The sequence below is a fragment of the Leuresthes tenuis genome, unplaced genomic scaffold (genome assembly GCF_036924035.1).
Source record: "Leuresthes tenuis unplaced genomic scaffold, fLeuTen1.0.hap1 SCAF_7, whole genome shotgun sequence".
NCBI classification, from domain to species: domain Eukaryota; kingdom Metazoa; phylum Chordata; class Actinopteri; order Atheriniformes; family Atherinopsidae; genus Leuresthes; species Leuresthes tenuis.
The window spans coordinates 7,339,956-7,358,220 of NW_027325361.1; the positions used below are offsets into that span (position 1 = coordinate 7,339,956).

Genomic DNA, 18,265 nt, shown 5'->3' on the forward strand with positions numbered 1-18,265 from the left:
AAGAGAACTGCTACATATGCATTCATATTGAACAAAACAGAAGGCATATGTGCACAACGTATACATTTAGAATGAAAATACATTTACTCGCATATAAATTGTAGATGTTTCTGATCTGAGTCTGCTCTGAATTTTGCTCATATATTACAAACTGGGGTTGCATATACATAACTTTGTAATCAGAAACCTGGTTTGATTGGCATAAGCTTAAGTAATAACTGTTCTTGGTTTCTCAGACTTAAAGCTTTACATACATATTTCAAATGAACACAGTTGCCTAGCATGCTGAAAACATCCCTACCATTTTTATACTCTCCACTATGTTTTGTGGTTAGCCTGAAAACCTTTACAAGCAGTATGTGAACATCAAACAGAGGTGGAATTGAACATGGTGAAATCTACATCCGAATTCATATGAGCAATTTTACAGTTGGATCAATGTCAAGAATGCTGGCCTTAGATTTGCATAACTTGAAGTCTTTTTATCATTAGACCACAAATCCTCAAATAACTTAACATTCTTTATAGAGAGTCTTGTTTTTATTAAACAGCTCTGATTAATAAGTTGACAGTCCTCACAATGAAACTGTGTTATTCGTGATTTCATGATGTACACACCGACCAGCTTTCGTCTGCTCTTTTAGGGGCACCCCGGCAAGCCCGGGCCCATTGGACCTCCAGGGCCCAAGGGTGAAAAGGTAAGCTGTGATTCCTGAACTAGCATTAGAAATAGAAGTATTTCCAAAACTGAATTAGTAGCCTTGCTTCAAAATACTGTCTTGTTTCAGAATTTTGTGTCCACTGTATAGACATGTATTTGTGATTGTGTCCATTTTTGGTCATATTCCAGGGTTATCCAGGCGAGGACAATAAGACCCCAGGACCACCAGGGCCCTTAGGTGAACCAGTAGGTCTTGCTTTCCTTTAAACTCTGGGTTCTAATCACTTCTTGTGCTGTTTAAACAATTTGAATACAAGAACATGTTTCTTCCCCTAAGTCTATGATCCTGATGTACTCAGTTCTCAACTTTAGTTTCTCAGTAGCAGACTCAGCTTTAACTTAAAAAAAGTTAAAGCTGCGTAAAGTCAAGGTCTCTGTGTAGGAATTGATAGCCACCTTACATATAAGTGGTACTGGATTATCAAGATTTGTAGTATATAAAGGGAGGAATACAGTGACAGCCTTTGTTTTGTTGTGAGGAATGGCTGTTTTTGATTAGCTAGATATTAGCTAGCTAGATCAATTGAAGTTGGATATGTTAAAATAAGAAATGCGTGTACAACAGGCATAATAATGTATTTGAATTTATGTCTACACAGGGGCCTCCTGGAGAACAAGGAGAACGAGGAGAGCCAGGATATGAAGGATATCAGGTGAACAAAATATTTAAATCTATATAAAGACACATTCATTCAAGGTGATTATCTTCTTGATTGTTTTAATTTCCGTTTGAACAAGACTCCCAAAGTCTAACCAATACAGCTGAAATTATTTGGTCATTTTAGTCCCTTCAGGACTGTTATCAGCTGCTCAACAGTTTTAGGAATCTATATGTTTTATTTCTTAACAGGAAATAAACGGATAAATAAATGGACTTCAGGCAAATCAGTTTAGCACCTAGACTCAGACTATGGAATCATTCTGGCGCAACAGGTGCAGAATGTAGTTTGGCCTTGTCTTGTTGAAATGAGCAAAGCTTTGCCTAAAAACCACGTCTAAGTGCCAACAGATTTAGTTTTGCATCACCAGACCATCACAGATACAAGATTTGAACCGTGTGCTGATAACATGCCAGATGGCCTTTACCCCTATCTAGTGCAATCAGACTACAGTACAGATTTTTGCCAATACATCAGTTCATTTTCAAGGAAATTTGTCTCTTTGAGAAGACACTGTAAATGATTTTTAGTCTTTTTCTTTTGTTGGTAAAATCTTAATATGCGTCTGTTGCAAGTGCCAGCTGTGACTGATCAAATCTGAAGGAAAATGAAGGGACGTGGATAGATAAAGAGAGAGAAGAAGGGCTTTATGAGTCACATAGAGTGGTTTTATATGAGTCACATAGAGTGACTTTTGGAGATTGGTCTCATGATACATTAGCATGTTCCTATAATTTTGGTTTATAAAAAGAATTCTAACTCTGTTGACACTTATGTTTAACATTTCAAGTAAAAATGGATTGAGACATGATTTTACAGATGAGTTCTACCAAGTGTTGCCTTACATCATGAAGTCATTTTTCAGGGTCGCTATATACAAGACATCCTTAGTGAAAGCGGAATCCGTCCAACATGGCATATAAACAAAACAATCAGTTTTGGAGTTGCAGTCCTGAAAAGATTCACTAGACTGGTCCAGTTATAATTTTTCGTACTTGTTCTGAAAACCTGAGTATGTCACTCTGAGCTTCTGTTGCAGTTGATTTGAGAAGAGAATTCACAGCTCTTGCTTAATAAAAGCAACCAGTTGCCTGACTGTCGAGTGAACATAAATAATATTGTTAAATGGTTCTTAAATGGTGCAGCTGGGATTTCACATGCAGCAGCATGATTTTTGGCATGAAGACCTAGCTTTTGCTTTTGTGAGCATACATTATGCAGAACTGCAACTTATAAGAACTGAGTATATGCAAATCTTAAACATGTCATTTCAGGGCCATATTGGTACTACTGGATCTCGTGGGCCAGTTGGACCACAAGGGTCACCGGTAAGTCAGCAATTATCCAGAAACACAGAGTTGATCCACTTTATAGTAAAGTATTTTGCATTTGCTACAGTGTTCAAGTATTATAACTAATGGTTATGTTAAATGTTCGACAGTATTACTGAAAACAAAACGCATTTAAATCACTTTTCACTTTTAAAGCATCATTCTCTCAAGTTTTAATTTACACTCCAAATATGATACTTCATATTATAACACGGAACAAACTACATTGTCTTGTTTGGTCCAATCACAAACCTCACAGAATGTACAGGCTCAGATAAATTAGTTTGGGAATTCCATGCATCTCCATTATGAATTATCAACAAAAACATAGAATAAAGATAACACTTTTTTTCTCCTTTGTGTATGTTTTTCCTTGCATTGTTCAGGGATCACCTGGCCACCCTGGAGAACCAGGCCAAAAAGGAGAAATAGGAGCCCCGGTGAGTCATTTGATATACATTACAGGTGTAACAGGCCTTTAACCGTGAACCAAATGTTTTAAGTCTTTGTTCAAGGCCTCATCAAAATGTTTATATATATGACTAAAAGTGCAATAAGTTATCAATGTATTTATTTATTTAGTTGTCATCACTTGAGAAATCAAGTACAAAGGTTTTGAGCAGTTTAATGATGATTTCAGCTGAGTATGGAGGAGTTTTAGTCAAGGAGAACAAGCTAAATAAATCTTACTTCATGATTTCTGAAACAAGGTGGTAAAAGAGATGCCCTGAGCTATGCAGTGGGGATGAGAAATATTTCTCATTTATTATTAATTATTGTTATTTTTATAGAAATCCTCAAGAGTATTGCCATCTATGTTATCAGTATGTTCTTTTTTAAAACCTTAGATAACAGTTTGCTTTTATAACCATCACATTCTTATGGGACTTTAGCAACTATTAACCTCTTCATTCAGGCTCCATATAACTTTTTTAGTGAAGTTTTACAGATTTTCTGATATCACTGACTTTCTTATTTGCAAAACCAGCAAAAGTATATAACCAATTCACATACCATAGCTGTATTTCTCTTAGTTTTAACACAAGCTGTATAAATTGAGTTTGTGAAGGACTTTTGCATACAACATATTCAGAAACACTGAATACTCACAGTAGTAGTGTGAAAGGGAACACTGGAGACTGTTGAGGTCCATTGTCTTTCACAAAGCTTTCCTTGTAGTTATTCTCTCTGAGGGTGCACACAAAATAATTGTTAAAGAATAGATGTTTTATGCATTTTGCTTCAATGGCTTTAAATCCTGCACATATTCATAATGGAGAAGTTGTGTGACACTGGTGTCTTATGAGCTTTACTCAAATCTCAGATACTTTTTTATGACTTATCCAAATGAGATGTTGGACATATTGTTAACAGATGTTTCTATCGCTTTGAAGTTGTACACTGAGTGAAGTATAGAAACCTTCCAGAATGTGAGTTTCTTTTAAGATTTGTATATGGTTTTTAATCTTCTTACATGCTTTATTTTTCCTCTTTCGTGTGTGTTTTTTAGGGTTCAGCTGGAAAGAAAGGAGCGAGAGGTCTGACGGGAGCCTCTGGCAGTGAAGTGAGTGTTACATCAATTCAAGCAGTTGTCTTAATCACAGAGAAACAACAGTATGAGAAGCAACTTTTTACAACGAGCAGATGTGTGGTGGTTTCTGCTTGTTTCAGGAAAAAAAATCAGTACCTACAACTGGCATGATGTGAGGTATAAAAGGTGGTGGGCCCAAAGAAAGTGACAGTAGATAAAAGCAAACAAAAAGATTTTATGACTTACAAAAGGAACTGCAAGGGCTGGATAACCACGGAAGTCCTTCAGCAAACATTCAGAAATCATAAGACTAAAGTTCAGCTTTGTTGGGCAAATCAATCAATCAACCAACATTTATTTATATAGCACCTTACAACAACAAGAGATTGATCAAAGTTCTTCACAATTCCAGAAGTAGATTTAAAAGTAGATTACATATAACACAAGACAACAACAAAAATGAATCAAGTCAAATGTGAGTCAAGTGCAAGTTCATAGTCTCAGAAACCTCAGTGCTTGAAGAAATTAGAGAAACAATTTCAGTTCTACAACCTGGCATGGAAGTGTAGTGACTCTGTACTGGCTCGTGCTGATCAGTGTAAATGGCACTCAGTCTAAGATAGTTTGAATAACATTGTCATATTCCAGGGCCCAAGTGGTTTACCAGGACTCAGAGGATTGAGGGGTTATCCAGGGCCTGATGGCCCCCCGGGACTGACTGGGTTACCGGGACTACCGGGAAAACAAGGGCGACAGGTAATCAGTGACATTATCTTTGTCTTCAAGTTTCTTTGCTAATAAAACTTAAGCCTCCTTGAGCTCTGTTGACATACTAGCTTTTATCAGCAATTACAATAAAGTACTTTGAGTATAAGTCTTTAGCTACTATTAATTTCTTCAGATTATGCTTCCAATGATCCAGCCTTTCCTCTTTCTTTTTTCTTTGGACATTGGCTGCCTTTGAACTAATTTTCAGTCTGGGTATTTTTTGTTTAGCAAGCCACTTGACTCTCACCAATGAATTACTTCAGCATGAAAAGCCACTCAAACTCAAGCGACAAACCAGTGTTGTGCCTATACACAACAGACAACTTTGCAAAGAAACATTTTTTAGTTTTATATTGTATATTTCTTCCCATTTCTTCAGCTGGATCTATGAAAAACTGTCAAAGATAACAGTTTGACGGGGTGAAAAAGTATTTCTGCAACGACAAGGGGATTTTCAAAGATCTATTTTCCAAACATGTGATATGTGTGCACTGTGTCCTTTGAAATTTTGAGGAAACGTGGAAGACACAAGCAGAAATGGTAGGCCTAAAAATACATCTGCAATAAATAGACAGTTGTAGAAATTAAAATAGGGGGAACAAATCCAGCAAAGAGGTGGCACAGGACCTGAGAAATGCATCTGAACCTTCAGCTGATCCATCTACTGTTCACTGAAACAGAAATGGTCTCCATGAAAGGATGGCTGACAAGAAGCCATTCTTAAGGAAATGAATCAGGGAAAAAGGCTGAGGTATGCTAAATTACTCAAGAATTGCACTGAAAACCAGTAGCAACAGGTCTTATGGGTGATAAATCCTCCCCAGAGCCCAGACCTAAAACTTATTAAAGCAGTGTGGGATCATCCTGACAGAGAACAGAACAAAAGCTAGCCAACATCCAAAGAAGAGCTTTGAAACATCCTTTAGAAAGCCTGGAGACCTATTCCTCAAGACTATTTACAGAAATTACAAGAAAGTTTGTCTAAGAGGGTGCTTACTGTGTTTAGGATTAAAGGGTATTTACAAATATTGACTTTCAAGTTCATTAGAATTGTTCAACTCTTTTTTGCCACATGCACCGTATTTCCAGTTATGTTTGCACGTTTCAGCAGATCCCTGTATCTTTTCCCCATTTTCCTTGGCAATAGATAAAGAAATGAGTGGCAGCGTAAGACTTTTTCACAGTATTGTGTATATTTTGCTGCATATTAAAAGGCAAAGCTCATTGATATGGTTTTGCTTAAAACTACAAATGTAGATCACAAAATCATTTCATAACTAATTCCTCTAACAGGGCATTTCCTTTTCTCAATGTAGTGTTAAATCTCCATTTTGTATATCGTATGACACTATGTGCTGTATTTGACAGATTTGGCAAACAGTGCAGCAATACAATACCCCAAAAGTGTACATGTGGAATAAGTTTAGTATTATCAACTAAAGACTACTTCACTTTATTTTCCCCATTATGCAACATTCTACCCAACTATAGATTCATTGCTAACCTTAGCACAGGTCCTCAATTTAACTGCATTTGAGAGCACAGATCTTTACTTGAGCTGCTTAGTTTTGTTATTTTATGACACAGTCTGTTTGTCTAATGATGAAATGCCACGTTTGATTTTATTGGCCTCTCCTGATTGCAAAGCAGTGGGTTTATTTAATTAGGTGTGCAGCCGTACTGGAGAATTTCATACACTAATGTGTCGGTCCTTTGCTGCCAAAAGCTGGAAAGCCAAGTCCTCCTGTATGGATTTCATTTACAATGTTGCATGACTGTCGTCTTAGACTAATGTTCGTTCGTGTTTCTCAGTTGGATTGAATTGATGTTGTATGTCATGATCATTTTCATAACTTTACCTTTCCTAAGACACATAAAGTGCAGCTGCTGTAAATTTGAAAACGCTGTTTTGTTTCAGATACATAGATGTGTTTGGCAACACAATGTTTTCCTAGGCTAAGTGTTTGCTTCATTAATCTTGTAGTTTTAGGGCACTGTTCTACTGAGGCAGGGCTTTTCACAAACCATTCGTAATGGTCTCGGAGGGAAAGACTGTCAGAAAACTATTCAGAATTTGTCATTACATCCTTTCATTGCGACAATAAAGAAGTTGCCAGGTTTCTAAATCCTTTCAGCACAGTCTTCAATCTCTCTCTCTTTTCCCATGGTAATGCTAATACTCTTGTATATTTGTCCTTATTTGGATTGTAGTAGTCCAAGTAGTCATCACATCGACCTTACTAAGTTCTAGCAGAATCTCAAAATGTTTATGTAATTTACCATTTTCAGTGGTTTTAGTTGGTAACTCCTATTTTATTGAATGGCTGATTCATGCCTCATTCGCTTGTCTGTGCACAATTTAACAATCCTTTTTCTCAAGAGATCCATTTAATCTGAATCAGGTATGTTGAAGCAGAGAAACATCTAAAACCTGCAGGACAGCGGCACTCGAGAACCGGAGTTTGAGATCCCTGAATTAAATACTTGTATAAATGTGGTGTTTAAAGATATGATACATTTTTTCTCACAGATCTTTTGGTTATTGTTATACATTGCAACATTAAGGAAACATAGGAAATAGACTTTACATCTTTACAATTATAATAATGGACAGGATGCCAATGAGTTTGTAACATATGAATGAAATGTGTATTTGAAACTTTTGACCCTTAGAATTTCACTTCATATGAATGAAGAGAAGAATTGAACACAGTTCCTCCCCTCAGCAATCCTCGACAATTTCATGTGGTTTGATTTATGGTAGTAGTTTTTACCATTCATATGTGTATATTTTAAACCAGATGTGTGTGCAATTCAATACAAAATGTAGTACCTTGGTCCTCTTTAAGAGACATATACCTGTCATGTTTTGGGGCTTCTAACAAGCTCTGTGTGTCCTACTGTAAACCAGACGGTCCCCTCTTCAGCATCTCCCATTGCTGCTGTGTGTGAGGGTATTTTTGGTTGGTTTTAATGAAATCTCTCAGTGATCTTATTAAGCTGAAAGATGGTGGCTTTTTCTGATTTAAGAGTCCCTTAGCACCTGCAGATTTTGGGTTTCATCCAGAAAAACTGCAGTGGTGTAATTCCAGCCTGGTTTTTAACTTGTCAGCTCTCCTCAAAGTGACTGAGGAACGAAAGCCATATGTGAGACGACGGCCCATTTCGTCTGTTATTCTTATATCAGTCTCTCCCTTCTGCCTCATCATGCTGCTGATGGGGCAGGAAACTGCTGTGGTCTGCCATGTGAGAAGGCAGTTCAGAGTCAAGCAGTCACTTTTATGGGGGTACTTTGTGGAAACACAATAGCAGCCGTTTTTATGGTACAATTTTAGAAATGTTTTTAAAGATATTGAAATACACACCAAAATTGAACAATTGAAAATAATTGGCGACAATATTCCATATACTTAAGCATTGTTAGCTTTAGTTTTTATAGAAGGTTCAGCACATACACAGATGGTTATTCAACAGTACACAGTTTTCTTTTTTTTAAACTTTGTTTGATATAGTGTGTCACTGACTGCTCGAAAACTTTTTGTTTCTGGTCATGTCAGAGTGACACCTGTAAAAGAACAAGTTATGAACACAAGAAACATCCAGATCTTGAACTCAAATGAGAATCATATGTGGAGTACCAGTAAACAAAGTTTTAATGAGCAGCTGCTTTGTTTTGGCCTTCTTTACTCACACAAAGATGCACACAGACACTCAAATGGCTTCATGGTGTACCACTGCTCACCGGCCAAGTGTAGTTAATGTTCCAAGAAATGTAGTGCAACACTGAAGGCAGTGAGGAAGAAAGATGCTGTACATCTGTGGAAAAAAGTCACTTTTAAAGGTGTTTCACAGCTTTTTTTGTGGCCTCAAACATACAAATCTTGTTTTTGAGAAAACTCCATCTCCATTTCCTTTAATCCATACAATTTTGAGGGTATTTGTATGGAACAATGTTTATTGTGTAAAAACAGAATTTTAATATCACTATACTGTTAATTTGACGTTTTTATTTTCACACAGGGTCAGAGAGGCTTGGTAGGACAAGAGGGTCCTGCTGGTCGTCCTGGCCCCAGAGGAGAAATTGGACATCCTGGACAACCTGGAGAAATAGGACCACCTGGTCAGAAGGTAAAAGAAATTATACTGAGGACGATCTCATTTATTCTAAATTGTTCTTGTATGTCATGGCAGATGAAAACATTTCTTTGAATTCAATATTTTTACAATTTGTGATAGCATCTTCAATATATGACTTTTAATTACTCAGGGAGAACTTGGTCTGCCAGGAGAGAGAGGAGCCCCTGGGATTAAAGGCATGGAGGGGGCTGCAGGTGACCAGGGCAGGAAAGGTGATCCAGGACCCAAAGGACAGTCAGTGAGTAGAAACAAGCATTTGGTTAAAATAAAGCTTTGTATCCAGAGTTCAACATAGCTATTTATCACTAAGGTGCACTTTGAAGCTGTTTGTGTTCATGTCTTTCACACATAGCACCTTTTTTCTAATTGTTGAAGTTATAATGAAGAAGTCACTTCATTGCCCTTGTTAAAATCATCCCATGGAATGTACTTGTTAAAACTAAGTTTTTAAGCTTGCATGTTTTCTTAAACACCTCTCTAAATATAGCTTCAGGGCTCTATGTAATTGATATATAGTGGGTATACTGTGTATCTAATGCCTTTCACCCTTAGTGGAGGAAAAAAAAATAGTTTGGTCTAGACCAGGAATGGAAACGTTCCACCTGGCAAGGCCAAGTTATGTAAGATCTGCACACTCCAACATCTTAAAAAAGAAGTGCTCCAATTTACTTATGTAACTCCTCAAAGTAGGAAGAAAAAAGAAGCACAACATTCAATCCCCCACACTCCCCTCCTTCCAGTAGCTATACCCACTGACACTCATTAAACAGAGAGGAGACTTAGGCCCTTGGGTCAGATCGCTTTACATTTTTCAGTGAATACAGTTTCTCAGCCAAAGACACTGGTTTGAAAATGGAGCTGTCCAAAGGATGTGAATGATTGGCTGCACAAACACGCTGTCTGCCCACCTGGATAACAGACATTGCTAAGAAACAGAAAAGGACACAGGCAACCCTTTCTAGAGTGTGTGAACAGGAAGGTATGCAAATGTGTGTTGGGGCTACTGTAGATCGAGATACAAAGCTCATGTCTGTCCAAGTTCCTCTGCAAAGGACAAGAATATATTTTTAAAGGCCAGCAAACTGTGTCCCTTTTGTGTCTTGGACTGGAGGCAGGACCTGAGTGGTACCAGTTTTCAACCCAGGAGTAATATGTCTAAGACAAGCCCACTTTTTTTCTAGACATGATGGAGGAAATTGCATAATTGAAATAACAGTTAAGTTCTTACTTTCCCACAGTCTTATTGATAGGCTTCTTGGAGTTGATATAAGGCATACTATTTCTTTGTGCTATAGAAATATACTGGTGTATGCAACTTTATTTATCACAGTCTCATTATCAGTGGGCATGAGGATTTTCACATTGAATTTATATCAGATGAATAAAACTTTTGGGTAAGACTGTCTTGTAGACTTTTGTTGTCTTTGAACCTACTGTGTAAATATCAGAAGCCTCTGGACATGTAGAACGAATTAACATATCTTTTTTTTAAACTGCAGTAATTTATATTGAAAAATAAATATAAAATAACATAAGTTCGATTCCTCTTGACTAATTCCGTGGCCATCATTGTTCTCACAAGGAATTGAGTTGTTTGCAACTCAAAGGGTACAAAAGCATCTGTTGAAGGAGTTACTTTGCTGCACATGCAGCTTGTGCTTTAACAGTTTAAAAGATCTTGTTTGATTATCCTATTCAAACAACTCTTAAAGAGCATTCTGGTGATTTGACATTTTTTCTTGGCAACAACATCTCTCACTGAGTGCCCTGTTCTGTGGTTATTTGTCTTCTGTTAAAATGCTAAAACATCTGTCAGTTTTTGTTTTTTACATCTCAGCTTTCCAGCTCCTGATAGAATTTTTGCACGGTGCTATTTACCTTTTAAAAATGCTTTGAATTGCTCTTTGGTCTCCCTCACCTTTTGGTCTCCCTCACCTTTGAAACTTTTGGCAGTGGGTTGCCACTCTACCAATTGCAATGCTGAACCCGTGTAGTCAGACATGTAGAACGTAAAGCGTGTGCATATTCACTCTCCTGTCTAAACTGAAATAAAGGCCACTAGGGCTCACAAAATCTTAACCATTAATGCCATGTTCACAGAACCCCACATATATAGCTGCAGGTACTTTCTTGATATACAGGCATTATATATGTAATAATCATGTTTTCTATTTGTCCATAGGGGGAATCTGGAGATTTGGGGATGGTTGGTTTACAAGGCTTTCCAGGGCCAAAGGTAAGAGAGAATAACTAACCAAGATTAATATTGTAAAAGATGATCAAATATGATTGAAATATATATATTTTTTTCCTTCAAACAGGGACCAAATGGGAATTTGGGACTAAGAGGCTTCCCTGGCCCTAAAGGACCTATGGGTACTCTGGTAAGTTTTACCATGAGTCTGAACATTAAAAGGTGCTTTCTTCAGATGTGATACTCAGCATCAAACCTCAGTTGTGGAATATGTTTTACAGCTCCATGCACAGTTCACATATTTATACAGAATGGAGAGCAAACAAACCTCTTTTCTATGTACCTCAAGAATCAAGAAAAGCAGTGTCATCATCTGTACTTGCTAAACCAGTCCATGAAAAAAAAAATTGGGCATGCATTTAATCGTAATCTGAAGAACTGAGAATCTGCACCAATATGACACACATATTTGATCGTTGGCGACACCTTAAAGTCGTTTGTATTGTTTATTTACCCTCAATCCTACGTTTGTTTCAGGGATTCACTGGTCCTGTAGGCCCTGAAGGAATGATTGGCCCAATAGGAAAACCTGTAAGTCTTATTTCTCGCGCGTGTGATCAAATTATGTCATGATAAGACAATTACTGCAAGACAAAAATCTGTTGTATTTTATCTTTTTTTTTCCTTACATAAAATCAGTCTGGTAACCATATTAAACTATATTTAATAATACAGGATGGGATAGAAAGCAGCATATGTCTCAGTATTATTATTTTTTCTTTTCCATAGGGCCCAAGAGGTCCAAAGGGAAGCAGTGGTGAAATGGTAAGATTGAGTTCAAATCAGATTTTGATATCTGAAAGCTCTGTTAACACTGTCTGAAGGTGCAATAATACTGCATGTTTATCCAGCGCCTTCCTATGTAAGTGTGAGACTGGAAAATTCCTCACTGACAAAGCCTTGGCGAGCCACTTATCACAGGGCCACGTAAAATACAGATTGTGGGTGCTAAAGCAGGTACTGTAGTAGACTTAAGCTGGGCTGAAAAGTTGCGCAAATGCATGTCCAGTTTCTCTCAAGATTTCTTTTTACAAGTGCCCTGAAGTCATTAAGCATAGCTGTAACTCAGTATCTCCTGGATTGAGTGAGGCCTACACCCCTCTTAAATAAACATTGCTGGGGAAATTTCTTCTCAAAAAGGTTGCTTGGCTTACCGCAGTGCAATCTACTTCTATATGCCAGTTCCCAGTATTGTGAACTGTGGTTAGAGTCTCAGCTCAACCTGAAACCCTCTGCAATTTACACTACCACATATACAAGGTGTGTACACAACTTTAATTTTTGCCTTTCTTTCAAACATTGATGATGTACTGTCATACTGTCACATAAAAAGACTGTCTAAAATCCTCAGTAAGGGACTTTTAAAAGCTCAGCTGCCACAAGGGTGTCAGTCGGAGAGGGTACTAAGTGACCACCTACAATATGATGTTACTCCTGTTTCACATAACAGGAGAAAAAGAAAAGTTGACTCTACTTGCATTTTAAATCCATTTATCCTCACTGTGAAACTTGAATTGAATTATTCAATGTACATTAGTTTTAAAGCTTTCATCTTAGCAGTATGTCTTTATCCATTTGAATGCACATTTTATATATATATATAACATTTTCAGGGGCCTCAAGGACCAGAAGGAAGTCCAGGACCCAGAGTAAGTGTTCACTTCAGTATCATATTCGTGATACTGAAGGATATTCTAACCTTGAAGAATGAGGTATGAGATAATTCCACAAGATATTTTTGATTCCAGACTGTAGGCATAGTATTTCAATCTGGATGAGGTAGCCATGTTGTTGCACATTCAAGTATCTACAGGCAATGTGGCTGCACTGAGAACATTTTAACATAAACATTGATGACCAAAAAGAGAACTAACTGCAGATCGGACATTTTTTTAACTTGTTACTCATTTAGTCTGTTTCTTTTCTCCTTAGGGACCTCCTGGTGCTCCCGGTCCAAAAGTAAGTATATCAGTAATGCATACAAACAAGAAAGCGAGAGAGATTTCGACAAAGTTAACTAATTTGAATGTCTCGGATAATCTGAAACTGCATTTTATATTTCATTTAGCCCAGTGTCTTCATTTTGTTATATTTCTTCATTGCATTGTGGTTGGGAAGTTGCCCTGTTACAGCTCCCTTCTGTCCTGAAACATGACATGTGTGCCTTTCCTTGCTTCTGGAAAAAAAAAGATTTTTTCAGAAAAATGGGGGAAAATTGAATCTATTTCTGTGATGCTAAAGCCAAGATATGATAGAGCCAGAACCTGGTTCCAGTCTTATTGTAATGGGCTAGTGAATTTTGTTCACTAGCACTGGCGAGGGGATCTTTAATAGACTTTTTGTGGCCTCTTTCTCTCCTCTCAACTTTATGGTAACTTCTGGATTACATGTAGCTCTTTGCTCTCTGAATAAACTTTTCTTGTTGGAATAACCCATAGAAAAACAGTGTAACAGGTTTTTTATTTACACACATTAAGTGATAGTAAAGTGATTTATTATTCGGAGTGGAATGTGTTACTCTCTCCCTCTGCTACTAAAGTGTACTCTGACTTTAAGGGTTTTCTCTGTAAACTGGATTCTTAATACTGTTTTTATGGAACTATGTATATTGATTTATAAAATTTGAATCTACAGAGGCTGATTTATGATGACTCAGATGTCTACGGTCTATCTGACTCCGATGCTGACATGTTGACAGAGGTAAATCACACAACACAGATGGATGAATATGTGATTGATAAGCAGATTTGTTGCTGCACCTGTTGAAGCTGTAACTGTAAAAGCATGGAATTACCATATACTATTCTGGAATTTGGGGGTTTACAGTCTTTTTTCCCAATCTATAACTAGAATTTCCAGAACTCTGAGATGACCCAATCAGATCAGAATACAGAGATACTGAGGACTCTCCGTTACTTGAGCAGTGTGATCGAAAGCATAAAAAAGCCTCTAGGCACAAAGGAGAATCCAGCTCGTCTCTGTAAAGACCTGCTAGACTGTCAGCACCAGCTCAAAGATGGTGAGTTTTGTGGGCCACGAACTGAAGAGATGTGTAAAGAGGATTTTGTTGTTATTATATTCAGTCTATGAAGATAGAGTAATGCTTTGACTTTGTCTTGGTTTTTTCTATGATTGTTTTCAGATTGGTTCTGGGTTGATCCAAATCTGGGTTGTTCCTCTGATGCCCTCAAGGTCTTCTGCAACTTTACTGCAGGGGGACAGACTTGTTTGCATCCACTGGCTTCTAATAAGGTATCGATGAAGCAGTAAAACAATTGCATATTAAAGTGTACAATATTTGATGGGCTGTAAAAGAATAAAGCACAAATCTAAAGTGAAGTAAAACCTTCATATGTGAATCCAAGAATAATTTGCATGTACCACTGAGGCTGTAACAGAAATGTTCAAATGTTTCTCCCATTATGGTCACAAGACACACTGTCTGCATCCCCTTCAACAGATGTTTTTTGGTGTTGGGAAAGTCCAAATGAAGTTTCTACATTTGCTGAGCTCTGAGGCGAGCCAAAGAATCACGCTCCACTGCCTAAATGATCCACCCTACAGCATCAAAGACAACTTTAGCTCCACCAGACCCATACACAGAGGAGTCACCAGGCTTCGGTTTCGTGGCTGGAATAAACAGATGTTTGAGAAAGACACGCATCTTGAACCACAAGTGCTACAAGATGAGTGCAAGGTAATGTGTTGGATAGAGTTTTAGTTATGGAAATTAGGACTAAACATACATTTGTGGATTATATTTTGTCCATGACTGTTGTCTGTGTAGGTTTGTTTGACATAATCATGAGGGTCATTGGTGTAAAACTGGCAACTCAACTCCTACTGTTACGTTTCAGATCCAAGATGGCAGCTGGCACCAGTCTCATTTCTTCTTCCATACTCAGGACAGTCGTCAGCTACCTATTGTAGACATACAAGAATTTCCTACATCTGGGCTCAACGGTCAGCAACAGATAGAAATCGGTCCTGTCTGCTTCTTCTGACACCTGCATCGTCTTATAACCTGCTCACTTAGACCACTCACATCTCCAGATGTTAAAAAATGGCTTTATACCAAAGAGATGATTCCACATTACGGCACAGGGTGTGTTCAGTGGAGTTTTCTGTGTTTGCAAGAGAGTAGGACTGTGAGAGTAAGAAATGCTCAATGTTCAATTACAGGCAGACCTTTGTGAAAGAACTCAATCTCTGTGGAACATCCAGTCCGAAAAGGCCAAAAGAAAGTGCATACTGATATTTTACAATTAAATGTATAAAGTGTGGTTTGTTAATTTTTTTCTTTTTTATGGTGCTTAGGTTCACTGCATATGGACCTATATTACTCCCTGGTCACAGGGTAGGGCCTCATGACACAGCAAAACCCAAAACTCACATCTCCCTTTTACTCCTCCCCCATAACACACCCAAACCATCCTAAGCAGAGGCCCAGCCCAAAGGATCGTGTCAAGCCTCTACACAGGGCACTGTCCAAAAAGATTTATACAAGTGCAATAGCATATGGATAATGTGCGACTGCTTAGAAATGTCATTTTACCAACAGAGGCTTTATGTAAGATTGATATTTTTATCTTTGGTCCAGCCCAGTTGGACATCTTGACTGCTGGTGTTCTACCTCTACCTGGTTATTTGCTTTCTAGAATAGGGCATAATGTCAAAAAGATTAAAAGTTTTTCAACTGTATGTTGTATGTACCGGTTACATCAAGATTTGTTATGTTCTATGAGTACTAATGTTGATTTGGTCATTTCTTATTTATGAACCAACTTTTGATACACTACGTGTGTTTGTGGCTTTTCCCTGTATGTGGTAAGTTTCCAAACCTATCACTGGTGCTGCAGCAAAGAATGAGTCATCCATATTTTACTGTGTATATATTGATAGCATATTGTATGTTTATTTATAACCTTTTTTTTTTTGCTCACATTACTGTATCACAGTAAGTTATACACTCAGAGAATGTTTTTGGCCAATAACAACTCAGTCTAGTGAATATTTATGTTTAAGTCTTTTCATGAGTTCACATCTGTGAATGTTAATCATACTGTTTTTCTCAGTTTCTTCAGAGTTGGTTCATAACTGGCAGCTATGGTAGGCCAGAAAGAGTCAGAAAACACATAAAGCAGTCATCATATTCTTAAGTTATATTATCTTCATCAAAGTGTTATTATATAAAGTTTGAGGAGGAAAACATTGGATGCAAATGTGTAAATAAAAAATAATTTTACAAATAAATGAAACATTTTATCCACAAATTGTCTGGTGTTCTTTTCAATTAAAGGGAGAAGTTGGGATCATAATGGAGGACAGCACAAAAACAAACTTGGAAGGAAGCAGATTATAGCAATGTGACTACATAATCAGTTTTAGATTGGTGCATTGAAAAGTCAATAATCTGAGATCAAATCCAGAGTCCGGCAGGATACAATTATGAGGGCAAACCTAAACCTGTCCTCACCCCTGACTCACTCAGTGGGTCTACATGATGAGATTAAGTCAATTATAGCTATAGTTGGGTTATGCTCCTTATTTGAGCAAGGGTAATAATCCTTGGATTTATGGCAGTGAATGAAACGATGAAATGTCATACCACAGTGCAATAGGTGGCGCCTGTACCCATTTTAACTATCGCTAATAGAGCGCTAATCTTCACCACCAACAACAACAACAACAACATCAAACTAAGGCATTCAAGAAAGATGGCGAACGAAGATCAAGATGAAGCTACGTCCCTCTACATTTCGTTTGTGATTAGCATGGTTATGGCACAAACACGGCACTCATGTAACTCCAATGACTATTATCATTCAGTGTGGTTACATGCAGGCAATCGGATCAGATTAATGGCTAAATTACAATAAGATTGAGTTATTCAGTTCATGTAACAAGCTTAATCCGACAAGAAATCGAAGTGGATCGGGTTACTTGCGATCGAATTAACCCTGGGATAACTCGATCCAATTGCCCACTTAACGTGCCTGGAGATGACAGTGGATCGGATCGAGCGTTCTGCGCATGCTCGAGATTTTTTCCTGTGATCGTCACCCGGAAGTCGAAGGAGACGATATTACTGTCGTTGTTGCTGCCGTCCGAAAGAAACAAACAAAGCAATGGAGAATGCGCCATAACCAGCTCATCACAAATGTAGAGGGACGTAGTTTCATCTTGCTCTTCGTTCGCCATCTTTCTCGAATGCCTTAGTTTTATTGTTGTTGGTGGTGAAGACGTCAACCAGAAGTGGCTCTATTAGCGATAGTTGAAATGGGTACAGCGCCACCTATCGGACTGCGGTATTGCATGCGTTGTGCCAGTGATTCGATTCATTCACCGCCATGTAACAAAGGATAATTAGCCTTACTCAGATAAAGAGCATAACCCAACTAATAGCTATAATCGAGTTAATCTCATCATGTAAACCCACTGATTGGCATGTGACTGAAGGAGGTGTTTAAGCCCCTTTTTTAAAATTTCTTGTCACACTGTGAGATAGTTAATGTTCATAGATGTTCTTGGCAGCTTCCAAGTGTGAAAGAGTGTGAACATAAGTTGTTGCTGTGAAAAATAAAAAAGTGATGCTCTTTAAAAAGAAAGTATGACATGGTTTTATTTCTTACTAAAAACTGAAGACAACTAATAGACCTCGAGCAAGAAACTGTGGAAAACTGCTGATCATTTTGTGCTGGTAAAAAAAAAGTATAATGCATAAACACGTCAAGATATCTGCTGTAACTCTCGTCTATTGTCTGTACAGAATAAACACCCCAAATACACGTACAAAGTTGTATTCGCTCAACCAGGTCTTTTATTCACAACTGACAGTACAAGGTTATTTAAAGATATGCAGCT

General features: G+C 37.7%; 2 protein-coding genes across 2 annotated transcripts in view; one reads left to right on the plus strand and one right to left on the minus strand.

Annotated features, from left to right (window-relative positions):
* Positions 1–16,674, plus strand: part of LOC140311635 (uncharacterized) — a 77,905-nt gene extending 61,231 nt beyond the window's left edge. Inside the window, exons 42-61 of the mRNA XM_072389065.1 lie at positions 645–698; positions 851–907; positions 1,321–1,374; positions 2,655–2,708; positions 3,098–3,151; positions 4,222–4,275; positions 4,891–4,998; positions 9,031–9,138; positions 9,278–9,385; positions 11,330–11,383; positions 11,469–11,531; positions 11,879–11,932; positions 12,131–12,166; positions 13,015–13,050; positions 13,334–13,360; positions 14,036–14,101; positions 14,252–14,420; positions 14,544–14,653; positions 14,862–15,098; positions 15,259–16,674. Of these exons, the coding sequence (XP_072245166.1) occupies positions 645–698; positions 851–907; positions 1,321–1,374; positions 2,655–2,708; positions 3,098–3,151; positions 4,222–4,275; positions 4,891–4,998; positions 9,031–9,138; positions 9,278–9,385; positions 11,330–11,383; positions 11,469–11,531; positions 11,879–11,932; positions 12,131–12,166; positions 13,015–13,050; positions 13,334–13,360; positions 14,036–14,101; positions 14,252–14,420; positions 14,544–14,653; positions 14,862–15,098; positions 15,259–15,405 (1,650 nt within the window). The 3' untranslated portion in view covers positions 15,406–16,674. The remainder of the gene's footprint in view (positions 1–644; positions 699–850; positions 908–1,320; positions 1,375–2,654; positions 2,709–3,097; positions 3,152–4,221; positions 4,276–4,890; positions 4,999–9,030; positions 9,139–9,277; positions 9,386–11,329; positions 11,384–11,468; positions 11,532–11,878; positions 11,933–12,130; positions 12,167–13,014; positions 13,051–13,333; positions 13,361–14,035; positions 14,102–14,251; positions 14,421–14,543; positions 14,654–14,861; positions 15,099–15,258) is intronic.
* The window catches only part of tie1 (tyrosine kinase with immunoglobulin-like and EGF-like domains 1), a 169,250-nt gene continuing 156,892 nt past the window's right edge, over positions 5,908–18,265 (minus strand). Inside the window, exon 21 of the mRNA XM_072389064.1 lies at positions 5,908–5,918. The gene's annotated coding sequence lies outside the window, so the exon portion shown is untranslated. The remainder of the gene's footprint in view (positions 5,919–18,265) is intronic.